The 25063-nt window shown below is 36.7% G+C and overlaps 1 protein-coding gene across 4 annotated transcripts in view; it reads right to left on the bottom strand.

The window, feature by feature from the left end:
- Window positions 1-25063, bottom strand: part of alk (ALK receptor tyrosine kinase) — a 1762427-nt gene that overhangs the window by 264826 nt on the left and 1472538 nt on the right. For 3 of the 4 annotated variants that reach the window (XM_039748331.1, XM_039748332.1, XM_039748333.1), the window contains one exon: window positions 12020-12147. In XM_039748331.1, coding sequence (XP_039604265.1) covers window positions 12020-12147 — 128 coding nt within the window. Of the gene's footprint in view, window positions 1-12019; window positions 12148-12705; window positions 12737-25063 lie in introns of those variants that run through there. The other variant, XM_039748334.1, reaches the window with a different exon arrangement.

Genomic DNA, 25063 nt, shown 5'->3' with positions numbered 1-25063 from the left:
ATCACCTACGCTATGTGCTATATTACTAACTAGCAGAATACCCGCGCTTCGCAGCGGAGAAGTACTATGTTAAAGAAGTTATGAAAAAGAAAAGGAAAAATTTTAAAAATAACGTTAACATGATTGTTAATGTAATTGTTTTGTCATTGATATGAGTGTTGCTGGCATATATATATATATATACATACATGTGTACATATACACACACAAACATATACTATGGGGTGCCAAACAGGCAAATACATTGATTTTGTGAATATATAAAGTCGGCGTTAGAATATATAAAGTCAAAACTTGAATGTATAAAGTCATCTCTGGAATATATAAAGTGAAAACTTGAATATATAAAGTCATTCCCGAATATATAAAGTCAAAACTTAAATATATAAAGTCACTGTCGGAATATATAATGTCAAAACTTGAATATATAAAGTCAGCATCAGAATTTATAAAGTCATTCCTGATTATATAAAGTCAACATCGGAGTATATAAACTCACTACTGAATATATAAAGTCAAAGTCAAAATATATTGATTGAAACGACTCTGAACTGAACTAAGTTAACAAAAACGTATTCAGAAAAATAAATTAAAAAAGCACTGTTCGGTTAATGTTTTGAAAAGGATGCATGTGCCCTGCCCAGGATTGGTTCCTACCTTGCGCACAGTGTTGGCTGGGATTGGCTCCAGCAGACCCCCGTGACCCTGTGGTCAGATTGAACGGGTTGGGAAATGGATGGATATTCCAGCGCTGACTTTATATATTCCGACGCTGACTTTATATATTGAAGTTTTGACTTTATATATTGCAGTGCTTACTTTATATATTCCGACGCTGACTTTATATATTCAAGATTTGACTTTATATATTCTGACGCTGACTTTATATATTTAAGTTTTGACTTTATATATTCCGACAGTGACTTTATATAATCAAGTTTTGACTTTATATATTCGGGAATGACTTTATATATACAAGTTTTGACTTTATATAGTTAAATTTAGTCATCATTGCATAACTTTTTCTTTACCATAGAAATTAAAGACTAAATTCAACTTCCATTCCTAACAAAGATATTTCTGGCGACTAAATAGAACCTACCTATATCCAAATTCGAGCTATTGAGCTGTCGCCTGCCTGCCTAAGTCACCTTCGCTTCGCTTTTACCTTTTTACCGTTCATTTAATCATGGCTAGTGGCGGAAAAATAATAAAATGGAAGGAGGATTACACTGAGTATGGCTTTACCAAAACAATTATTGATGGCGAATCGATTATTCATAAAGCTTCAATTGGTGATCTGTTTTTCTGTGTTAACCTCCTATTTTTTCATACTTCTTCTTAAACCAAGGGGGTGCGAGGGTAAAATGAATCGGGAAGCGCTGATCAATGTAATCGGTGTACCAGGAAATCATGCATTGACAGAAGTTCCCCTTTGCTTGTAATGCAAAGTGTGATTAAATGCGTGATTTTTTTAACGCGTTATGGAGCACATGCATCGAAGCTTCTCAGCTGTGCTTGTGCCAAGAAAAGGAAACATTTTAAAAATAACGTAACATGATTGTCAATGTAACCTTTTGTAAGTAGTGCCTGGAGGATTCAGTGTGGAGAAACTGTAGAGACAGCGTGTGTATTAACTTGTGAATTTTTCTGTATTTGGTGGCAGCGTCACAAAGTCGCTTCCGTAACACTGCGTTAGCTGTGGAGATCAGCTCAGAGCGGAATGAGGTGAATGGGAGGGGAGATGATGACGTGACTCCCCCACCCGCCTTAACTGTCAATCCCCCACAAACACAGTCTCTCGGAATTTGCATAAGCATAGCCCTTCACCTGCAATTTTAACTTAGTTACAAAGTGATCAAAACTCTCGTTTATATATCCTGCGTCCTCTCATTAAAATTGTTTCCCACATTACCCGTGGGCATGACAAACGCCAGCGGCAGCCTGTCTACGAACTTAATTTAAACTTTAGGTTTACACCGTGCTTTGTTTCCGAAGTAGCAGAACTCATGAATATGGTTGTATATGTCACTCACTCGCTTCTTATTGTTTTCGCTGCCTTCTCAATTATATAATGCATGTTTTCTTCAGCGCTTTTTGGAGCTCTACCTGTTTTTCTACGTACTGCGTTGACAGTCAGTTCACGTGGTTACGTGGGAGGCGTGATGATGTCACACGATACTCCGCCCCCCACGGTTTTCGAGCTCAACTCCATTACAGTATATGGAGAAAAATAGCTTCCAGTTATGACCATTACGCGTAGAATTTCAAAATGAAACCTGCCAAACTTTTGTAAGTAAGCTGTAAGGAATGAGCCTGCCAAATTTCAGCCTTCTAGCTACACGGGAACTTGGAGAATTAGTGATGAGTCAGTGAGTGAGTGAGTGAGTGAGTGAGTGAGTCAGTCAGTCAGTCAGTAAGTGAGAGCTTTGCCTTTTATTAGTATAGATTGAACCACATGTAATAACACTTGACAGTTAAAAAATAAATAAATAAAAATCACAGAGTCATAATCTAACTCAAATATTAATAATTTTTTATATGTACAGACCCGGTTGCCATAAACATATTTTGAATATTACAAGAACAACAATCAGGATATTATAGAATCTCACATGTTAGATGGTGTATCTTGCAAGAAACAGAATTTATTCACTGTTCTTATGGTGATAGTTAAAAACTTCAGGGTAGTAATAACTATTGGTCTGCCAGCATCACATGCATAAACACCTTAAATTTAACTATCCATCCATCCATCCATTTTCTAACCCGCTGACCAGTCTCAAATCTGTACACCTCGACAGTTTCTGCTTTGATTAGTTGCTGTATGTAAGGTTTACTGTATGTAACAGAACTGCAGTCTACCACTCTTTTTCAGACTTAGTGTTTTTCTGTTTACTTCTTTACATTTATACCATTAATCAATCATTGCCTGAATGGCAAGTGGCTGCCACGTGGAAGAGTACCAAAGCCACACAAGGCATGGGAAAGCTCAGCAGCAAAAAGATAGCTAGAGGGACAGAGATTTTCACTGACAGGGTAAGAGCAGTTTTTTTGCTAGTGATAGAAGGTAGGTGATACAAAGGACAGTTGACACTAGAAGGTAGGTGATACAAAGGGCAGTTGACACTACATAATTAAGCTTTAAATTCAAAGAAGCCAGAGCATATCTTGGCAGAATCAATTGCACGGAAGGGGCCATAAATGGACAAGATACCAGATCCATTACTCCCAGATTCACTCACACAGGGCTTATGTAATATATTCTTCTTTTGGAAGTGTCAGAAAAACTGGAGTAAAAAGAGATAAAATACTATATGAAAATAAAGTGAATTGCAGCAAATATTGTAGATGCTGCTTTATTAATTTCTCTTATTATTAAAAGCCAGGGGAATAAACTGTCAACTGGCATTCAGTCATCTGCTTAATCTTTGACCTAGACCTGGATATTAAGCACGTGCACTTCCAATTCAGTCTGACTATTTTGAATCTCAGTATCTCAAGTATTATTTGACTGTCACAGGTTGCCTGGGTGAGAAAAAAATGATGGAAAAGCACAAGCTTATTATTGGTAACCTTCTTTGTATATTATATTCTTAATTTTTACAATGGACGAAAAGACAATTTGGCCCCACCAAGGTGGCTCAGGGACCATGACAGCTATACTGAGAGAAATACTTAAATAAGGAAACAGTTGAATGTAATGGATGAAAATTAAACCCAGATATTTTATTTGACAGACAAGTTGTGCCAATCTTCACACACTTATTGAGTTTTCTTTCTCCCACAGTAGCATTTCTTGTCATTCATTCTAATGCAGTGCCACTGGCCAAAGTTATATGTCAAAAACCATAACAGACATACTGTACTGATGTGTACTGTACTGATGTGTGCCAAATGTCAAGTCTTATGGCTTGTGGAAAAAAAGCCATACAGTAACAAGTCATATTGAACAGATTAGTGCTTTACAGATATAGTGATGTCTGCTGTTTTTATAGTTTATTTGTCAGTATTTACATTAAATATTTTATGATACAGATGTATTTAGCCATTTGTGTCCACTACATACTAATCTATTGCTGCAAGCTTTTGCACAAATGGGAATAGCACCCAGTACTTTCTATTGTATTGGAGGGCATATTAAACTGAATTTATTTTCTCTTTACATTTGATATTTCAATTAAAAAAAGAGATTTTACTGTTAATAAGCTACCGATTGGAAATTACACAATTTTAGGAGCAATTTATTTGTTCCAAAAATATGCATTACAAAAGAAATTTTAAAACATGACAGCAAAATTAAGAAATGTTAAAGTATGTACAATTAGAAATACAATCAATCCTGTATATCACAGAAACAATTAAGAGCACTAAAAACCCTCAGGCACACCTGAATCCAAATTAGTGAGCTAATCTATATAAATAAAGCCAAACAACTCAAAATACAGACAAGAGTGTATTACAATTTTGTTTGAAGTTACTTATTTGTTTTTCTCATTAAGGACACATTTCAATTATCAAATCACATATTACTATTTTCATTGTCTTTGACAGCTAAACTGATTTTTGCTGCTGATGCTTATTTATAAACGTCTACAATGTAAATACAGGATACGTCGGGGATGATTTAAAAAAAATTGGTAAAATAACACTGCTGCTGACGGAGCTCAGCAATAGCAGTCCATCTCATGCAAAGGACGAGACCAAATTCCTTAGTAGATATTAACTACTGCATACTGGAAACAACCCAGTTGTCTAGCCATCCCAATTGTCAAAGAGGCAAAGATCTTTACTCTTGCACATTTTTTTCTGCTTTCAATACATCACCTTTAAGAACTGTCTACTCACTTCCTGCCTATACCCCTACTCTTGCCATTATAATGAGATAATTAATGTTATTCTCTTTACCTATTAGTGATTTTAATGTTGATCGGCTGAGGTGTGCATATATAGAGTTTAATGGAAACATGCAGTGAAAAACGAGCAGCGGTGCTTCATTACATTTGGAGCAATTGAAGTCATTTCCTTTTGGAGTACCTATTTTAGGGAAGTTTACATTAGCAAATAAGCATATAGATTTGAATAGAAATTACAACAGACGGAGTAACAGGTGATGTAGTAAGCCAGGAAAATTGACCATATGCCCATTGTGACTGGTAGGTACTTGAACATATCACACAGTCTGATGGATCAAATTCATTCATATTTATCACATTTCCCTTTGGCCAGACATGCAAATAAGAAATTTCACTGTACTGGGGCACTATGACAAAAATGCTGCTGCTTTTATTACTGTACTTGTTCACTTCATGTGGGTTCCCTTTTACAGACTGGAAAATTGTTTATTTTCTATTTCTTTTAACTAGTATATTATACAATATTTTCATCTTGCAAACTTATACGCACACCTATATGTGTAGAATCATTTCTCCATAAGAGAAATTTTTGCCCATTAGTATTGACAAGATTACTTGTGACATTACAGACTGATGTGAAACATTTAGAGGGTGCTCCATTTTGAGCTGTTTACTTGTACTGTTGCTAAGTATGTAATCATGCACTGTGTTCTGAACTGACTACATGATTGGTAAACAATAAAAAAAGAATAATAATAAACAGAACATTCCACTACTAGTAGTAGTGTAGTTTCAAGAGTATTCTAGTAGTAATTGGAAGTTTCCAGAGCATTCTAGTATTACACTCGAGTTCAAGAACATTCTAAGAGTAAGAAGGTGTTACTATTTTTTTTCCTAGTTTTATTCATGGTCTGCACAGAAATGTTTAGAAGTGTTTGGTAATGATCGTTGCTTATATAAGGCGTTGAAAACTTAGAACTTTTTGAAGACAGAGTCTCAGCAGAAACAAAGGAAAAGATGGTCCCTCAATATCTTAGGCTGACAAATTAATCTGAATAGTTAAAGATAAAATATATGGTAAAAGAAAGAACAACATCCTTCTTTGATGAAAAAGGTAAAGAAAGGTTTCAATTGTTTTTTAAGAAACCACAACAACAGTGGACACATTATCTAATCTATAATGAATTTTATGAATGTTCGGCACACATGATGGTAGTGAACAACAAAGCTGAAAGAGGAATAAGTCCCATCAAAAAGTACAAGGACATATTGACAAAGGGCAAAGAACAGAAACAGATTATTCTTCAACTGTTCATAAACCTTTGCAAGAATTTTCCAACTATAAAGAAAGTGCTAATATTGGAAACAAGTATGGAAGAGTTGTCTGATGTTCATTTCAGGTAGCATAAAAACTCCCAAATGAAGTGACTTTGTAATGTTGTTTAACTTGATGGTAAGTATTAAGTACTTACTAGGAAATGAAATGAAATATTAAGGCCTATACTCACCAAAAAATGCCACTTCATGATCTGTAATCTAAGTTTAATGGGTCTCAGTTTTGCCTTTCTTATGGAGATGATATGAATTCTGATTTTAGTGTTGAGACAGGCGTGCAGATTCCTAGATATTTTTCTAAAGCACTTTATGACTTCACAAAAAATATAAAGTTTTGTTCTTGGAGAGATTATTTTGTAGTAGTATAACTGTTAAGATTCAAAACATAGGTAGACATTATGCGAGTCCAGAAATATATGCCCCTATGTAGTATGGATAAATGGCCCAAATAGCAACACATGATTTAAAGAAACCATATCCTGCTTCTTCACAACAGACAAATTCACTCAAATGTATAATGGAGTAGAAAATGTCTGGAACCAAGTGTGTGAACAGATCGAGGGCAACTGGGTGTTGAGTTGTAGAGCTGTGAGGAAATAAAATGCATGTGCCCCAGATTTTCACTTTTGCATGATCGCAGCGGGTAGCACTGCTGCCTCGCAGTTGGGAGACCCGGGTTCACTTCCCGGGTCCTCCTTGCGTGGAGTTTGCATGTCCTCCCTGAGTCTGTGTGGGTTTCCTCCGGGTACTCCGGTTACCTCCCACAGTCCAAAGACATGCAGGTTGGGTGCATTGGTAATCCTAAATTTTCCCTAGCGTGTGGGTGTGTGCCCTGTGGTGGGCTGGTGCCCTGCTCAGGGTTTGTTTCCTGCCTTATGCCTAGTGTTGGCTGGGATTGGCTCCAGCAGACCCCCATGACCCTGTAGTTAGGATATAGCGGGTTGGATAATGGATGGATGGATTTTAAGTATTTTTGTAAATATTTATGCTCAAAGTATTTTGACTAATTTTAAGTTATTTGTTTTGTAGACAGAAAGGGGTTTGTCACGTTTTTCTTTACTCTTTTCACCATGTTGTTAATTTGATTTGCCATGTATTACTGTTGCACAGTTTGGTTTTTAGTTTTTTTTTTCCCTTGTTTTAGTATGATTACTCTAGTTCTTGTAAGGTTTGTTTTTTTTATGCACATTGAGAAGAATATTTGATATTAATGTATGCCTTGACAAGCTGTTTTTTCTGTATTCTTTGTTTATATGTTATTTGTAATACAACTTATTGTATGACTCCATAAAGGTATGAGTATTTATTATATTAGATGACCTGACATGCGCTACACCTATGTTTAAAGATTTAGTCGATATATGTATTTAATTATTAGGATACAAAACTAGTTTAACAATATCAAGCTAGTCCGCCTTTTCATATTTCTGGGATACTGATGAATTGACAGATTTGTACATGATATATTCAGACTTCAAACTTTGTTAAATTTTTTGTATTGATATTTTCAGTACAGACAATAAGCAGAAACTGGATAAATGGAACAGGAAAAGCTTATTTATTTGAACACTTTGGCAAGGCACTCATTCTGACTGCTGACAATGATATTATTATACTTACTAAATGAAGTTATTGCTGAGTTTGAAAAAGCAGCTTGCACAATTCATCAGGTTCGGAATGTGATAAATAATAAAACAATTAATTTCACCCATCTTATTATAGGGGGCCTGGTCCGACTAACTGTTTTCACTAATGGGCTTTTCTTTGTTATTAAATTTGGCAGCCAATTTTAGTTCTTTCTGTATATACTTCAGGCATAGGTCTGTTTTATGACAAAAGGTGTCTGTGCCAAGATTCAAATTTCCATGTCAATGGTCTCTTTTGTTCACCACAATAATGTGCATACTGTGTGCTTTTTAAAGCTCTTCTCCAACTGTAATAATTTTTCATTCGTTTTTAATTCATCAGTATTGTAAGTGCCATGTACTGTTCTTTGCTGCTTTATTTTGTAATTGTGTATAATTTGTAAAATAATATTTAATGGAGAACCATGTTATTTAGAAATTTAAGCTCCTCCAGAAATTTGTTTGAGGTCTGTTTGTTATTTTATATTACTGCTGTATTAGTATATATGATATTGGACTTTCACTGTAAACTGCCTTATGTTGGTCTTTCCTACTAATGGGTGCAGTGCAAAATAAATATTAATTGATGTTAATTGATCAGAAGAAACAAGATTAGAATTTTGACACATGTGGAGCTAAGCTGCTGTTAATGGAAAGTTACTCTATGTACATGCGTGCAGACTTATTTACAAGGTAGGAAGAAGTCCTATTATTACAAACACACATACTGTAGACACATTTCACTGTCAGAGATAACAACCACTAAAAAGAAATAAAAGGAGACTTTATGTTAGAAGACTCAGATATCACAGGAGAAAATGAAACAAAACAGGAACAAGATGATAACAGTGGAACATAACATTATGTGATAAGAATGTATTTGAAGCTTTCACCAAAAATATGTTAAAAAATTGCTTTAATGCCTTTACAAATGAAAGCATTTGCAAAGAATTATATGTACTGACCAACATCAGTAGAACCTTTCAATATTTACCCAAACCATGGCCTGTTGCACTGCATGAATAGGATAGACTTAATAGATCGCTAAACAGATTATACAGAGATTACTCTGGTCCATTCCATTTATAGGAATCCATCCATCCATCCTCTTCCGCTTATCCAAGGTCGGGTCACGGGGGCAACAACTTGAGCAGACATGCCCAGACTTCCTCTCCCCGGCCACTTCTTCTAGCTCTTCTGGGAGAATCCCAAGGCATTCCCAGGCCAGCCGGGAGATATAGTCCCTCCAGCGTGTCCTGGGTCTTCCCCGGGGCCTCTTCCCGGTTGGACGTGCCCGGAACACCTCACCAGGGAAGCATCCAGGAGGCATCCTGATCAGATGCCCAAGCCACCTCATCCGACTCCTCTCAATGCGGAGGAGCAGCGGCTCTACTCTGAGCCCCTCCTGGATGACTGAGCTTCTCACCCTATCTTTAATGGAAAGCCCAGACACCCTGCGGAGGAAACTAATTTCAGCCGCTTGTATTCGTGATCTCGTTCTTTCGGTCACTACCCATAGCTCATGACCATAGGTGAGGGTAGGAACGTAGATCGACTTATAAATTGAGAGCCTTGCCTTATGGCTCAGTATAGGAAGAATGTTTCCAATAATTACTGATGCAGATTCAAAATGCACAAAGGTATATACTAATAAAGCAAGATCATTTGCTAAAATTACCATTTATATACAAGTTTTAGCAATTAAGGATTATAAAATAATGTGACAACACTCATGAAGACATTTGCTACAGTTGTTTAATTGGAAGGCCTGCTGCACCAGTTCTCTTTATTCAAAAATACACTCAGCATTAGTCGTCTTTGTCCTTAAGGCTCCATAACCTACTCACCCCAAAGCTCAGTAAACAAAGCAATTTGTTCAAATCTCACTCCCAAGATTTACATGGTTGTTTCCAGCAGGGAGCACTGACTCCTCGAATGGACCATGTTCCATGCTGAAAAACAGCTGATTCTTAGCTTGTATTAAAACATCTTTTAGTATACAAATTGAAAGACCCATGATAAAAGTTGACCGAGATGAATGCAGAAGTCAGCTTAGATGGTCTTTGTACTTCTGCACAGTACTACAACATCTGGAGAATAAAACACAAGTTTGGAGTATGGATGGTTTTGGTACATTTGTGAAGACATCTGAAGTTTTCTAGAGGTGTTTAATTATCAGGTTTCTTCTTAATCCATAAAAACTAATTCCATTATATCAGAGTAAAGTGGAAATGGTTACATAAGAAAGATGGCAACTAAAGAGACTTAAATTAAATAAGAAGATGTTAGCTTCCATTTTTCTGGAATGTTATCATTCAATGGAAGAGGTGGGTTCTGAAACATATGGTAAGAGAAATGGTTAACTTAGGGGTAGGGGTTAGAATAAAGAAAAATATACACTAGGTGGCAGCAAAGCCAACAGTATAGGAACTGAAAGAGGGAATTTACAGGAATTACAGTTAAATTGGAATAGAGTGTATTTATCTTTATAAATAATGAAAGTGGCCTAATGAGGAGTTGTAATTTTATGCAAAAGGTCTTTAAAACAAATTACAACACCTTTGAAGTGGATTAAGGATGTACCACAGTCTTTCATTGAAAGATAATGGGAGATTCTCAGAACAATACATTTAGAAAAAAAAACGAGTACATGACTTGGGTTTAATTTCAACCTTGGGACTGCCAATATAATGTTTACACATTCTACGCATATTTGCATTGGTTTTTCACTGGAAACCACAGCCTCCAAATGCCCACGACCGTAAATTGGTGACTATGAGAAGAATTAACTGTGTTGGACTGCTTAGCATCCAACACTGTCAGGACAGACATCTGCCTCTGTGATCCTCAACTGGACTAAGTGGATTAGATTTTTTTTTCTTTTTAGTAGTTGAAACCCTTTTTGTATTTCTCCAGGAACATTTTTTCTCAACTGTAGCATGAAACCCTACTTCCACTGTTCTCTCTCTCTCATTGTATCTATACAGTTCATGTATACACAATTTTTTTTATATATGTATTGTATATACATTCACATTTCTAGAATCATGCAAATATACATACACACCCCATCTATATGTATATGTAATATACAGTATATATTCATATTTCAAATTGTACTAGTGTTTTTATGTTTTATTCTTTTTTGAGATATAAAGTTTGTAAGATAAATCAGCACTTTTCTAGCCACAAACTCATGTTGCATGTGCCTCAATGCATGTATCATTGCACTGGAACAATTCCTTCACCAAAAAGCCAAAAGTAGTACTAGACACCCTACTTTGTGAAAAAACACAAACCATTAGGGCCATAAAGAAAAGACCAGACAGTATAATAGAAATATCAAAATACAATATTTTCAAACCCTCAGTTCAGGGCTGAGGGGGTCCAAAGCCTATCCTAGCAGCACCAGGCGCAAGGCAGAAATCATTCCTACCAGGGTGCCAGTGTGTCACAGGGCACACTCACTACAGCCACCCTGACCCAGACCCAAGCCCAGTTTGGAATCCCCATTTAACCAGGCATTCACATAGAGACAATATGGAAGGCAAATCAAAGTACCTATCGAATAGCCAATGCAGATACTGGGAAAGCATACAAACTCTATATGATAACCAGATATGGGATTTGAATCCAGGACACTTGTACTTGCAGCAGTATATTTTATTTTTTAATGATTTTTTTCAAAGTGAGGCAGAGCCCCAAGCACTTTACTGATGCCATTTTATCTTTTTAAATATGCACCCCTATTCTATCTGCTGGAGCACACTTCATTTAAATTACTTTCTCATTGTGACACAGTGAACCCTGGTAGGATTTGCACATAAAAACAATGTCGCTCCCAGTGTAACAGTCTACTCACTACAATGCACTATTGTGTATTTCTTTATGAATAATGAACAATTTTACAGACCTACATGAAGAAAATGCCATATTAAAATACCAATGAAAGTAAATTTACACTGTTTGCTTTTACATTTTTTTTCATTCAAAAGACAATAATTAAAAAAATTACTTTTGTTTCAACAACGGCATAGCTCTCTAATTAAACTTCCCTAACTTTTTCCATATATAAACTGAATGAGAAGTTTAATGAAAAAGATAATAAATAAATCACAGTTTTCAATAAAATGTTTCAGTTGTCTCTGCTTCATGGGAAATAGCAACAGCCATTTAAAATTACCAATCTTAAGTAAACCTTACCTGCACTGCAGTTGGACATCAGGAGGGAGTCCACAGCCGCTGTCTCCTCATCTCCATAACCAGTATAATCAATGGAAATTCGAAATGGATTCTCTGAACGCCCCACATACCCTCGGAGGACTGCCCAGCTGCCCAGAAGAGAGACGAGAAAAACAATTAAAAGAAAGGTAAAAAGAAGTCCTTTGTAAACACTTTGTTTCAGTCGGGTGTTGTGAGGTGTGAGAGTCAAGTTCTCCGTGTTGGATTCCATGGTCAGTTCTCAGACAAACAACTGTTACATTAAATGTCAGTCAACCAAACTGCACAACTGTGATATCCAAACATAAATAACTGGACAGTCTTTTCATCTCAACTTAGTTTGTATAAGGGGTGTCCAGCTTCCAAAGCATCTTTAACCTTTCTATTGAGACAAATGGCATTGGTCATGAATCTATCTGACTTTAAATCTTTGGAGAGTCCATTTTCACTGGTAAGAATGTGAAAAAGTTCAAATATCCTGCTAAAGATCTGATATCAGATTCATGGGCTCTAATGCTGTGGGTATTTTCTCTTTGCTATGCTTTAGAAAATTTCCAGTTCTGGCTCATTCTTCATTTCTTCACTTCTCAAGTCCTCTTTATCCTCCTCTTTGCTTTCTCATTCTCACATCACATAAAAATGACCCTGTTTCTTGGAATCAAACAGACCTTCTGCTCTGGTTATGGCATTTGAGCACACTAATTCTCTCTCTTCCGAGTTTGTAGACCAAGGGCTGCCTCAAAGCAGAAGCCTCATAATTTTATTAACCAAATTGAGCTCACTTTTGTTTTCATCTTTGCCGCAGGCCTCAGCAGCTGATCAACTGAGCCTTCCTCCCCCGCGTTTGTATTTTTCATATTCTCATTTTGTTTTTCATCTCCTTTATTTTTTATTATAGTTGTAATAGCTGCAAAATATATCATATGCATATATATTATTTTTAATTTGCGTACATATCTAGTTTGAAACAATGGGTGATTCACTTCTGCCTTCTGGTGACTTGTGAAAATCATTTAAAGAAGGGGAAACTGGCTGACTTCTTTAATATTTAAAAAAAGACAACACAAATGTGAGTGGCACATGCTAATCAGCATCACACTGCACACGATTTCAATAATGAATAGTTTGCTTTATACTCTGGTTTATTATCTGCATGTTGCTTTATCTGTTACTCCCTTTGTTTTCCTTACATTGTTTATGTGTCTGTGCATGCGCCACATTTAGATGTAAAATGAAAAATAAAGGCCTTTGTTTCACAGATTTAGAGACCAATGCAAGACTGATAGGCACATAGTAATCATAAAATCTGTTTAAATTTTAATATGCATTCACATTTTATTGTGCATAAACTTTCAATCAATTTTTTCATTTGTTTTTGCCTAAAATAGTTCTTTAAAAGTTTGTTTGTTTCTGTTTTTAATGGTCTACCCTTTTAGAATCTCAGAGCACTGCACACATAAAAATAAAAATGACCTCCCTAAGGTCTTGTTGTGGTAGGGGGATTTGCTAGTACTTATGATCCTTTGAGCAATGCCAGCAGAAGCTTTATGCTCCTGGTAGGTCCACCGATGCTGGTAAGGTCGCGGGAATGGGAAAAGAATAATGTAGATCACCACCTGCTCTTGCAGAGATATTAAATATTCAATGAAAAATGGTTATAACAAGAAATGGAATTAATACTGCCTTGATTGTTACCCAGGATAAAATGGACTGGTGTTCATGAGTTAGGGAGAGCCCCGCGTTTGAAAAGTTTGCTATAATGTCCTTCTGCTACTGGTAACAATAGCAATACCAGATCAAGTATGGCTACTGCTATGGCCAAAGGGGTGGCGGACCAGACCACCAAGCCCAAACTTGCTTTGGCTATATCTGGGGCTCCTAAGATGCAGTAAGAGCAGACAGGGCATTAAATTGACAAAAGATACAGCCTTTGCATGGAAATACACACATTTACAAATCACAGGACAAAGAATTGAAGATCATCAACAAAGTATCCTCACACATAATCTCATCCCACAAAACAGGACTTGAACAAATAAAACAGGAAGTTGCTGCTAACTTACAGAAAAAAACAAAAAATACCATCTATCCATCCATTATCCAACCCGCTATATCCTAACTCCAACAACAACAAATACACAGGCAGAACACACACTCAACTGTACTTACCCCAAAACATGGGACACAACAACAACTGACAGTGATACCAATGAACCAACCAAGATCCTTTCCATTGAGGATTATATACTACTACACAAACTGACAGAGGACATTGAAATAACACAGGAACACACCCCACTCAGCATCACCTTATACCAAAACTACTAAACATAAGGAAACTGTCACAAACAACAAAACTCATTGACAAAAATATACTTCTATAATACCCAGACACATTTAAAGTGCAAACAGATGTGCATACTATGCATTTGCAGTCACCACCATCACCCACTTTGGAATCAAAACATGAAATACACAAAACACAACATCATCACACTAATCCAGAAAACCAACCTGGGAACACAAACTAGAAAAACAGATTAGGCATAGTATGAAAACAAGACAACACACAATTCCACAATAATGAAAAGCTACTCAACAGACACATAATGATTAACAACATTAACAGAAAGCAGTGGTATGCTAACATAGGAAAACCTCACACAGGGGTTTTTCCTTTTGGTCTAATGCGGTTCAAGATAATAGCACAGCAGCGTTTATCAAGAAAGATAGATAAAATAAAGGCATAGTGCTTTAAGCAAATCACCTTAAAAGATCTCACAGAAACAATAAAGAAAACACACTAATAGAAGGCACTGGGTTTGTTAGGAGATTACAAATTCTTCTATAGCAGGTTCACTGCACTTGGTACTTGCAGACAAACTGACATATATTGTACTGAACCAATAAGAGGCACCACAGTTTTTAGTAGAAGACACAATGTACATAAAGCACAAGACACCACAGATCTACGCTCTACAAAATCCGTACTGAGTGCATAACAAACAAAACATACCCACATATCACAGATAAAATTCTTACAGAACAACAAAATGGCTGCCAAAGGCAACATATGGGGTGCAAGCTATTAACAATAGAATTACCAGAGTCTGTCCCACCCTAAATCGCTTCTTAAATCCTTTCACAGCTCTCCGCCAGCGTCCTTTGTCCTCTAAATGTGTTGATACTCAGGCTGCAAGCAGCCAGCTATTCCATCCCCCCACCGACTTAGAACGTGCACAAACTTCTCCCAGCTCATGGCTTGATTGATTTTCTGGGAGTGAAGTGGAGTTTTAGACTGGAAATAATAGATCGTTGTTTGGAACACACGCATTTCATGTCTGTTACGTTTCTACTGTAATCTGTGTAAACACATTGTTAAAACAGAAACCTTTTTTATATTTTAGTAGTAGACTAGCAAAATACCCGCGCTTCGCAGCGGAGAAGTAGTGTGTTAAAGAAGCAATGAAAAAGAAAAGGAAACATTTTGAAAATAACGTAACATGATTGTCAATGTAATTGTTTTGTCACTGTTGTGAGTGATGAGTGTTGTTGTCATATATATATATATATTTACACACACACATAAACATATATATATATATCCATCCATCCATTTTCTAACCCGCTGAATCTGAATACAGGGTCACGGGGTCTGCTGGAGCCAATCCCAGCCAACACAGGGCACAAGGCAGGAACCAATCCTGGGCAGGGTGCCAACCCACCGCAGGACACACACAAACACACCCACACACCAAGCACACACTAGGGCCAATTTAGAATCGCCAATCCACCTAACCTGCATGTCTTTGATTGTGGGAGGAAACCGAGTGCCCGGAGGAAACCCACGCAGACACGGGAGAACATGCAACTCATCGCAGGGAGGACCCGAAGCAAACCCGGTCTCCTAACTCGAGGCAGCAGCGCTACCACTGCGCCACCGTCGCCCTATATATATATATATACATATCCATATATATATACATATATATATCTACATATATACACATACATATACACACACACATAAATACATACACACATAAATACATATATATATACATACATACACACACACATATATAAACATATATATACATATACATACATATCTACATATATACACACACAGCTATTTCAGATCAGTGCAATACGCTGCTTGTTAAAACGGATAACTCCCGCTCTTACGTGCAAGTCTGCGTGGATATTATGAACTATCGTATTTGTTCAAGTTCTATTTAAATTTTAAATAGAAGGAATTTTTATTTAGTCGACAGAAATATCTTTGGTAGGAATGGTAAAACAGACAGGAATATTATTCGTGAATAAATCAACTCAAACCTTAAACAACTTATAATATTTTGCTCTCCATAAAAATATATCCTGTCTAAATTATACAAGTTAGAAATAAAGTAAACGTTAAAAGAACAAACATTCAAATTTCTTTACTCTTATGTAATTTTATATAAAAATAAACTTAGATTTTAAATATCCCAAAAGATTTTGCTCTCCATAAAAATATATCCTGTCAAAATTATACAAATTCAAATATGAACATGCTGCATAACAAAACCTAGAAATATAAATAAAATGTGTTCCTTTCAGCAATAACAAATCAAATCATTCAGTTGTCTTTGCTCATATGTCATTTTAGAGCTGGACGCCTGGCATCTTTTTTTGGCCACAGGTTCGTTTCTGTTTGGTGTGAGGTTCTGTGTTGTGGAGATTCTCAGGATGGATTGCAGGTGCTCATCAGTGAGGCGACTCCTGTGTGCTGTTTTGTTAGTCTTTATCACTGAGAAGAGCTTCTCACACAGATATGTGCTACCAAACATGCACAAGGTTCGAGCCGCATGTAGACGGACTTTTTGTTCTTCAAAGTCACCAAAGCGCCGTGCAAACTCAGTGCGCTCAGTTTATCAGCAAAGTGCGATTTGGGAACACCGTAGTGACGACTTGGTTTAACATTACTTGGCAACAGGGAAAGTGGGGCAAGGTGCACTGGTGCATTTGTGTCTCCCATAAAAGCAGCTTCACTTGAAATCACTTTGTGATTGTGCACGGGTTAAAACGTCCGCTGAAGTGTCAGATTCTTATTTAATTATGCTGCTTTCTGTATCTTCTGCATTGCATTCAGGTTAACCTGATGTTTTGTCTCATAGTGCCGTCTTAGATTAAATTCTGTAATTACAGCCACATTAGCTCCACAAATGAGACACACGGGTTCAGTAAACATATACTCAGCCTCCCATCGGTTTTTAAAGGCTCTATTTTCAGAATCAACTTTTCTCTTCAGCATCGTGTGAGCTAGCTTCGCAATAACTTGATTAACTCGGTAAGTGTTCGGCAAGGCAGCTGAAGCGCTGCATTATGGGATCTGTAGTTTATTGTGTTACCAGCGCTTCATATACCCGGCTTTAATAACAATAATACAGTATATAAAATGATCTCGGGCCGGATATAATTACGCCGGGCGGATGTGGCCCTGCCCTTGAGTTTGACACATATGGACTAAATAGAACTTGAAAAGATATATTTTTCAAATGTGATCGCAATTCAGATAGAGTTGACGCACTACAGCCTGCATGCCTCAATAAGTCATCCTCCCTCGCTCTTACTTTTTACCGCTCATCTAATGAATACACTGAGTATGGCTTTACCAAAACAATCATTGATGGCGAATAAAGTATCCATTATTCGAGTATGTAGATCGGGTTATATATATATATATATATATATATACCCGCGATCGCAGCGAGAAGTAGTGTGTTAAAAAGCTAGAAAAGAAAAGGGAACATTTTAAAAATAACGTAACATGACTGTCAATATACAGTATTTGTTTTGTGAGTGTTACTGAGTGTTGCTGTCATCAAGGATTTGATTATCATTATTTCTTTCAATCAGGTTCGTATTTGTAGGATGTGTTGTGTTCAAGTTACATTCCGTGTTTGTCAATCGTTGTAAAGATGACAGGTTTCATTCATCGATTCGTTTCTTACTGCATCAATAAACAGCTCGTCTTCTTCTTTATCTGAGACCTGACACACTGCATGCACGGTTTTTTACACTGTCTTCCTTTAGCGGGACATTGACTTTTTCCAACGTGTGCTTTGTTTTGGATTTATGAATATGCTTGTATGTATCAGACGCTTCATATTTTTGCTGCCTTTTCAATTGTGTAATTCGGTTTTGTTCAGCTCTTTGGAACTGTTGCTTTTATCTGTGCACTGCGCCAGTTCACGTGAGCCGCTCGGTGTACATGCATCGAAGTTTCCCAGCTGTGCTGGTGCCATCTCGTGCTATGTCCATGGCTGTATTTAATGTTACCTTAGTCCTGGCACTTAAAACTTTCTCTCGCAGTTTCGCTGAGTTTGTACCAAACACCACCCTGACCATCTCATCTTCCTCTGCATAAGCACAGTCCTTAACCCGTGAATATTTAGTGGGAGTTTGCTATTGGATTGCCGCTGACGGACGGCCTTATATGGGCAGGCACTAAATTACAAACGCCAGCGCAGCCTGTCTATGAACTTAATTTAAAGTGTAGGTTTACATCGTGCTTTGTTTCAAGTAGCAGAAGTCATGAATATGGTTGTATATGTCACTCGCTCGCTTCTTATTGTTTCGCTGCCTTTTCAATTATATAATGCATGTTTTCTTCAGCGCTTTTTTTTAGGTCTTCCTAGTTTTCTATGTACTGCGTGATTACTTGGGAGGCGTGATGATGTCACACGAAACTCCGCCCCCACGGCGTTGAAGCTCATCTCCATTACAGTAAATGGAGAAAAACTGCTTCCAGTTATGACCATTACGCGTAGAATTTCGATATAAAACCTGCCCAACTTTTGTAAGGAAGCTGTAAGGAATGAACCTGCCAAATTTCAGCCTTCCACCCACACGGGAAGTTGGAGAATTAGTGAGTGAGTGAGTGAGTGAGTGAGTGAGTGAGGGCTTTGCCTTTTATTAGTATAGATGACAAAATGTAGGCATAAACTATATAATGTATGAAGCCTGAAGTCGAAATGTCAAAGAAACGCTTTCACAAAAGGTACAAATCTAACACAATTGCACTTTTATTCAAAAATATAACTGCAGAAACAAAAAGCCGCCTTAGCATGCGACATTGACACCCATTAATTATGACTGCCTCCATGGCGTAATAGAATCAGCTGCTGACTTGGAATCAAAAGGTCGTGAGTTTGATCTTGCACTACTGCATTTTGAGAAGTAAACTGTACTTAGTCTTACTATTTTAGAATAAAAACATACATTTGACTTCAGTCTGTAACAGCCGGTGTAATTTATGATACTTGTAAAGGTTAGCTTTGTTTTTTATTTTTTAGTCAGTTTTATTATCTCAGCCGCGTGCATGAGCCCAAACATACCCCACCCTCGCATCTGACACTGCTGTTTTCATATAGACGCGCTATAAAAGAGGTAAACTCAGCTCCCTTCTACATCGGAGCAAGAATGCATATACCATTGCTTGCATACTAAAGTGTCACCAGGCACTTTCCATGGCATTACACACATTTTTGAGCATGCCCTCTGCACACTGCTTGTGACTTTAGGCTTTAGGAAGTAAGTAAATAAAGGTAAATCGTGTGATAAAGTGATTTCTTCAAAACGTCACACATATATTTGTCTCTTTCTTTTTTTAAAATGTGCGTTGATCACCGCCAGCATGTTGTAGCACACAGCATCTGGCCACCTGCATATTCTTGCGCGCACTGAATAAGAGACAAACATACAGTCTGACTGAGAGAATCAGATTGAAAAAAAGCAAACATTTCGAAATACCATACTTTTACAGGTGATCTGACGCTGTTTGTTTTCAAATAATATTGCATTAGTGCAACGATGTTTTCTGATTGGCTTTTTTTTTTCTGCAGTTACATTTTAGAATAAACGCGCATTTGTTCTTTTATACTTGTACCTTTTGTGAAAGTGTTTCTTTGATATTTGGACTTCAGGCTTCATACATTATATAGTTTATGTCTATATTTTGTCATTACTACTAGAATATGAAAAACGATTCTGGTTTAAAAATGTGTTTACACAGATTACTGTAGAAACGGAACACACATGAAATGCGTGTGTTCCAAATAAGGATCTATTATTTCCAGTCTAAAACTCCACTTCACTCCCAGAAAATCAATCAAGGCATGAGCTGGGAGAAGTTTGTGCACGTTCTAATACGTTGGGGGAATGGAATAGCCGGCTGCTTGCAGCCTGATTTTATCAGCACATTTAGATGACAAAAGACGCTGGTGAACGATTTTAAGAATCGATTTAACTCTTTTAGGGCTGAATATTTTTCCCAAAAAACAGTTTCTGAAAAGCAATGGTTTCACACAGAAATCAACATAAAACATCTGTTTCTGCATGCTGTGGCTGCCAGTTAGACCAAGAATATGTGTCAGGCTTTCTTCCAGGCTGTCTTTGCGTGGCTGGGTCAAAGTCACAGTGCATTGCAATCTGGTTTCTATCTGTTATCATTGTTAAGTGGCAGTCCTCCCTGGTGAACATTGTCAGTACAATGATTAGCTGGGGACCAATCAGCTGAAGCTGGAACCTCACATTCGTTTTCAGTCACTTGTATCACAATCTAAGTTCAACATGTCATAGTCCAGTTCAGAGATATCAGGCAAAACATCATCTACGGTGTGTTCACTTTGATCTGTCGCCAAATGTCTGTGTCATTTTTGCCATTGTTTGCACCTTGCTACTCACACGAGTGCAGGAAATCTCAGTCAAACCAATGAATCTAACTTTCCTTCTAGCAACTAAAACAGAATGGTTGGTTTTGTAAAAGTTTACGGTCGTTTACCGTCGTCAACTCCTCCTTTTGACAAAAGTCGACATCAGCCCTGAAAGAGTTAAGGTGGGACGGATCTACGAGTTTTTTCGTAAGCTCTGGTAATTCTAGTGTTAATTGTGTCTGTGACGCTCAAAAAGGCATTCAAAAAATACAGAAACCTACACACAGGATTCACAGACTAGAACAGCCATTTGACACTGGCCTACACTCATGGCTAGTAGAAATTTTCTAGTTATACAAGAGGCATCCCATACTCATATACTGCCTAAAAACACTAATGGGACATTGGAGAATGCAATACATATGTATCAACAATAATCAGTACACACAGGCTCAGTACAAATAAGACGAGACATCTTTGAGGGAGACTCACCTCACCCCCTCTGGTTCTGTCTTGCTCTCAACCCATTATCAATTAGACTAAACAGCACCCAATTTGGGTACTAAGTCATAAACCAAAACCAACAGTATACATTATCAAATCTATTCTATTTGGATAACAAAGATATATGAAGGGGCAAAGAAACAATTACAACAGATACTAGTAATAATTGAAATGTATTGACAAAATATACAAATGGAGTTTGGGCTGAGCTAATGTAAAACAATTAATTCAGTAAAGGGAATCCTTAGAAAATTGCAACCGAATCAAGGCCATGGCAGATGGTGAGCTATACAAATACCTTGGGATCCAGCAGAACCAACTTATACAACACAAACAAACTAAATACACTCTTACACAAAAAATACATCACCATCTTTCACAAATACTCAAAACACACCTACTACCGTACATGTGCAGCACAAACTTAAATCCATCCATACATGCACTATACTAATAATTATGTATTCCTTTTGAGTTGTACATTGTCACAAATAACCCTACAACAACTCCAAAGGAAAATACCAAAACTCAAACACCATAGACCGACTTACTCTTCCACATGCTGAAAGAGGAAGAGGTATAACAGAAATAATTAATTTAGACAACACACCGATTAATAACCTAAGAAAATTCTTTCACACAAGAAAGCATACATCAACACATCACAAAGTAGGTCCCCTAGACACAAATCAGACACTACTAAACCTACATGTTACAAACAACACTGGAGGACATAACAACCACACAACTTTAAAACACAAACATGGACCCAGAAAACATTGCATTTCAGACATTCTCATGAATTTGATCAGACTTGTGTAGATAATGTTGTTTCGAATAGCTGGCTAAGCTGTAGTAATATATTTGGTGGGAAAGAATGATTTATGCTGGTCATACAAGATCAAGTTATAAAAATGAGAAACCAAAGAAAATATATTCTTATGGATGCTAATATTACTGACAGTAAGTGTAGATACTGCCACAAAGAACAAGAAGTAGTCCAATACATCACATCAGGCTACTGACTTAGATAGACGACATGAACACACACAGTCAGACGGCAAACATTACTGGCACTACAGCATAAACTAGTAGACACATACAAACCATATTATAAGTACACCCCACCACAGCACTAGGAAATGACACAAATGACAAAACTATGAACCATAACAGATCAGACGTAACACTGGTAGCCAAACAAAATAAATCTACAAATATTATTCACATTGCCAAACCAAACACACACATCTTACAAAATACACACACAAATAAAATGCAGAAGTACACACAAATGACAGAAGAAATACACCACTTGTGGAGAATGGACAAGGTGATCATTATGCCCATTGTTGAATCTTCCACTGGTGTCATCACATAAACTCTACACAAAATACTACAAACATTACATATAAACCAATACACATACGTAAAAACTATGGAAAGCATCCATTTTAAATACTTGTCACAAAGTGAGGAGATTCATGAACACAAACACAATCCCCTAAAATGTACACAGTTATATACACACACACGGCATAAAACTGCCATATGTCTTGGCCTAGGCCCATTGTAGGTGGTTGCAATTGAACTATCTTAGAAAGTACTAACAATAATAATAATAAAAATAACAAAAACAGCAACTCTGAACAGGGTGCCAGAACATGACAGAACAAATTCGGGTATTTGTGTAACTTTGTTATTTTTTTAAACCAGCATATTGTCTATTAGGTGTAATAATGTAATTCCAAATGTGTCCCTCTGTGCTTGTTTGACTCATTTCAAAGTAATAGTCTCAATTTACTGTACTAATTCCCTTTATAATTTTAAACACTTCTAATCATATTACCTCTCAATCTTCTTTTGCTTGAACTGAAACGGCTCAGTTCTTTCAATATTTTCTTATAACTTGTCCCCTGTAACCCTAGAATCAACCTAGTTGCTCTTCTTTGGACTTTGTCTAGCACTGCTATATTTTTGTAGCCTGGAGACCAAAACTATACACAGTACTCAAGATCAGGGGTTCTCAAAGTCTGTCCTGAGGTCGCACTGTGGCTTCAGGTTTTTGCTTTAACCAGATTCATAATCAGTGACAACTGATAACACTGATCTCAATTAAAAACGAGCAGAGCCGACACCCAGGCAAGCAACACTGAATCATGAAAGGCCGCAACTACTTTAGTGTCAGACCCACTAATTAGAAAACAATGGATTAATTAAACAATTAGAATACCCGGAAAAACAGGATGAACATCAAGATGAAAATATTGTTAAAAAGCTTTCTTGATGGCTCCTGAATACTATCTGGAGGCTTAAAATGACATGTCCACTATGAATCCCACATCCTTACATTTAGTTACATTAAATTTCATCTGCTACAAATTTCCTTAAGTCCCTCTGTAATGATTCGATGCATTCATGATTCTCTGTCAATCCACTTAGCTTGAAAGCATTTGCAAACTTAACCAGCTTGATATTTATATTGGTATCCAAATAATTTATGTATATTAAAAATAGCACTGACCCCTGTGGTACACCATTCTTAACCATCAATTTTGATAAAGTTCCTCATATCATGACCCTCTGCTTCTTGTGTATATTTATTTATCAACTATTTATGTATTTGTTAACTTAAAGAGCTTCTGTAAAAATCTTTTTTTTTCATTGGAGACAGATGAAGTTCTCTCTATGTTTTTATTTTTGTGCATTAAGTCTGATCTACTGAAAATCTGTTGTTACTTTAGAACAGTTTTTCTCAAACTCGGTCCTAGGGACCGACTGTGGCTGCAGGTTTTTGTTCCAACCAGATTCCTAATCAGGAACACCTGAGAGCACTGATCTCATTTAATTAGCTGGTATTTTTTTTCTTTTATTTGAAATTCAGAAAAGCATAGCAGCATGATTTTTACATTTATAAGACATTTATAAATATTTCTGCTTTTGCTATAGATTTAAATGCTTAACTTTTATTTGTTGGTTTCATTATATTTTGTCCTTTCTCTGTGCAGTTTTTCCCCCTTCATTGTATCTTAATAATGACAACTTAAAACAAGCAGAGCAGACACGCTGGCAAACAACACTGAATGATCAAAGGCTGCAACTACTTTAGCATCAGACCCACTAATTAGTAAACAATGGATTAATTAAACAATTAGAACACCTAGAAAAGTAGAATGAAAATCAAGATGAAAATATTGTTAAAATGAAAAAAATACATTATTCCTATATAATGGGTTGGTACATTTTAATATATATATATTTTTTTTTTTTAACAAACTTAGTTTTCTAATTAATATATTGTTCCCTAAACACAGAACGTGGGAAATATCAGTTCACTTAATTAGCCCAAGAGTTCAATTAAAAACAGAAGCTGGTTGGAACAAAAACCTGCAGCGACAGGGGGTCCCCAGGACCGACGTTGAGAACCCCTGCTTTAGAAGAATTAACCACAATATTTTAAATAATCACCTCAACCCATAAGTTTCCGCCTCTGTCCCACCAAGATGCATCTAGAGCTAAATGGAGACGGACTGTCAGCTTCTTAACTCCTATCTTGCACCTGATGCTGGTAGGATAAGTTTCAACTTTTCTTTACCTTATACTGGGAAAAATTAATTCAGAAAATGAGTGGAGAAATAATTTTGAGAGTTCCAACCACATTTTATTAGGAGAAGCAAGGTACATTTTTAGTGATATGCAGCACAAAAACATGCCATAAGGTTTCCTAATAATAGTCTTATATTTAACAACCGGCAATCAAAAAAGTGTGCTTTAAAAATATGAAAGGTAGCTACTGGCTTTCATATTTGTCTATTCTTTT

This window comes from Polypterus senegalus, chromosome 3 (assembly GCF_016835505.1).
Source record: "Polypterus senegalus isolate Bchr_013 chromosome 3, ASM1683550v1, whole genome shotgun sequence".
Classification (NCBI taxonomy): Eukaryota; Metazoa; Chordata; class Cladistia; order Polypteriformes; family Polypteridae; genus Polypterus; species Polypterus senegalus.
The sequence above is the reverse complement of the archived record's forward strand: the minus strand, read 5'-3'. Positions and strand labels throughout refer to the sequence as shown.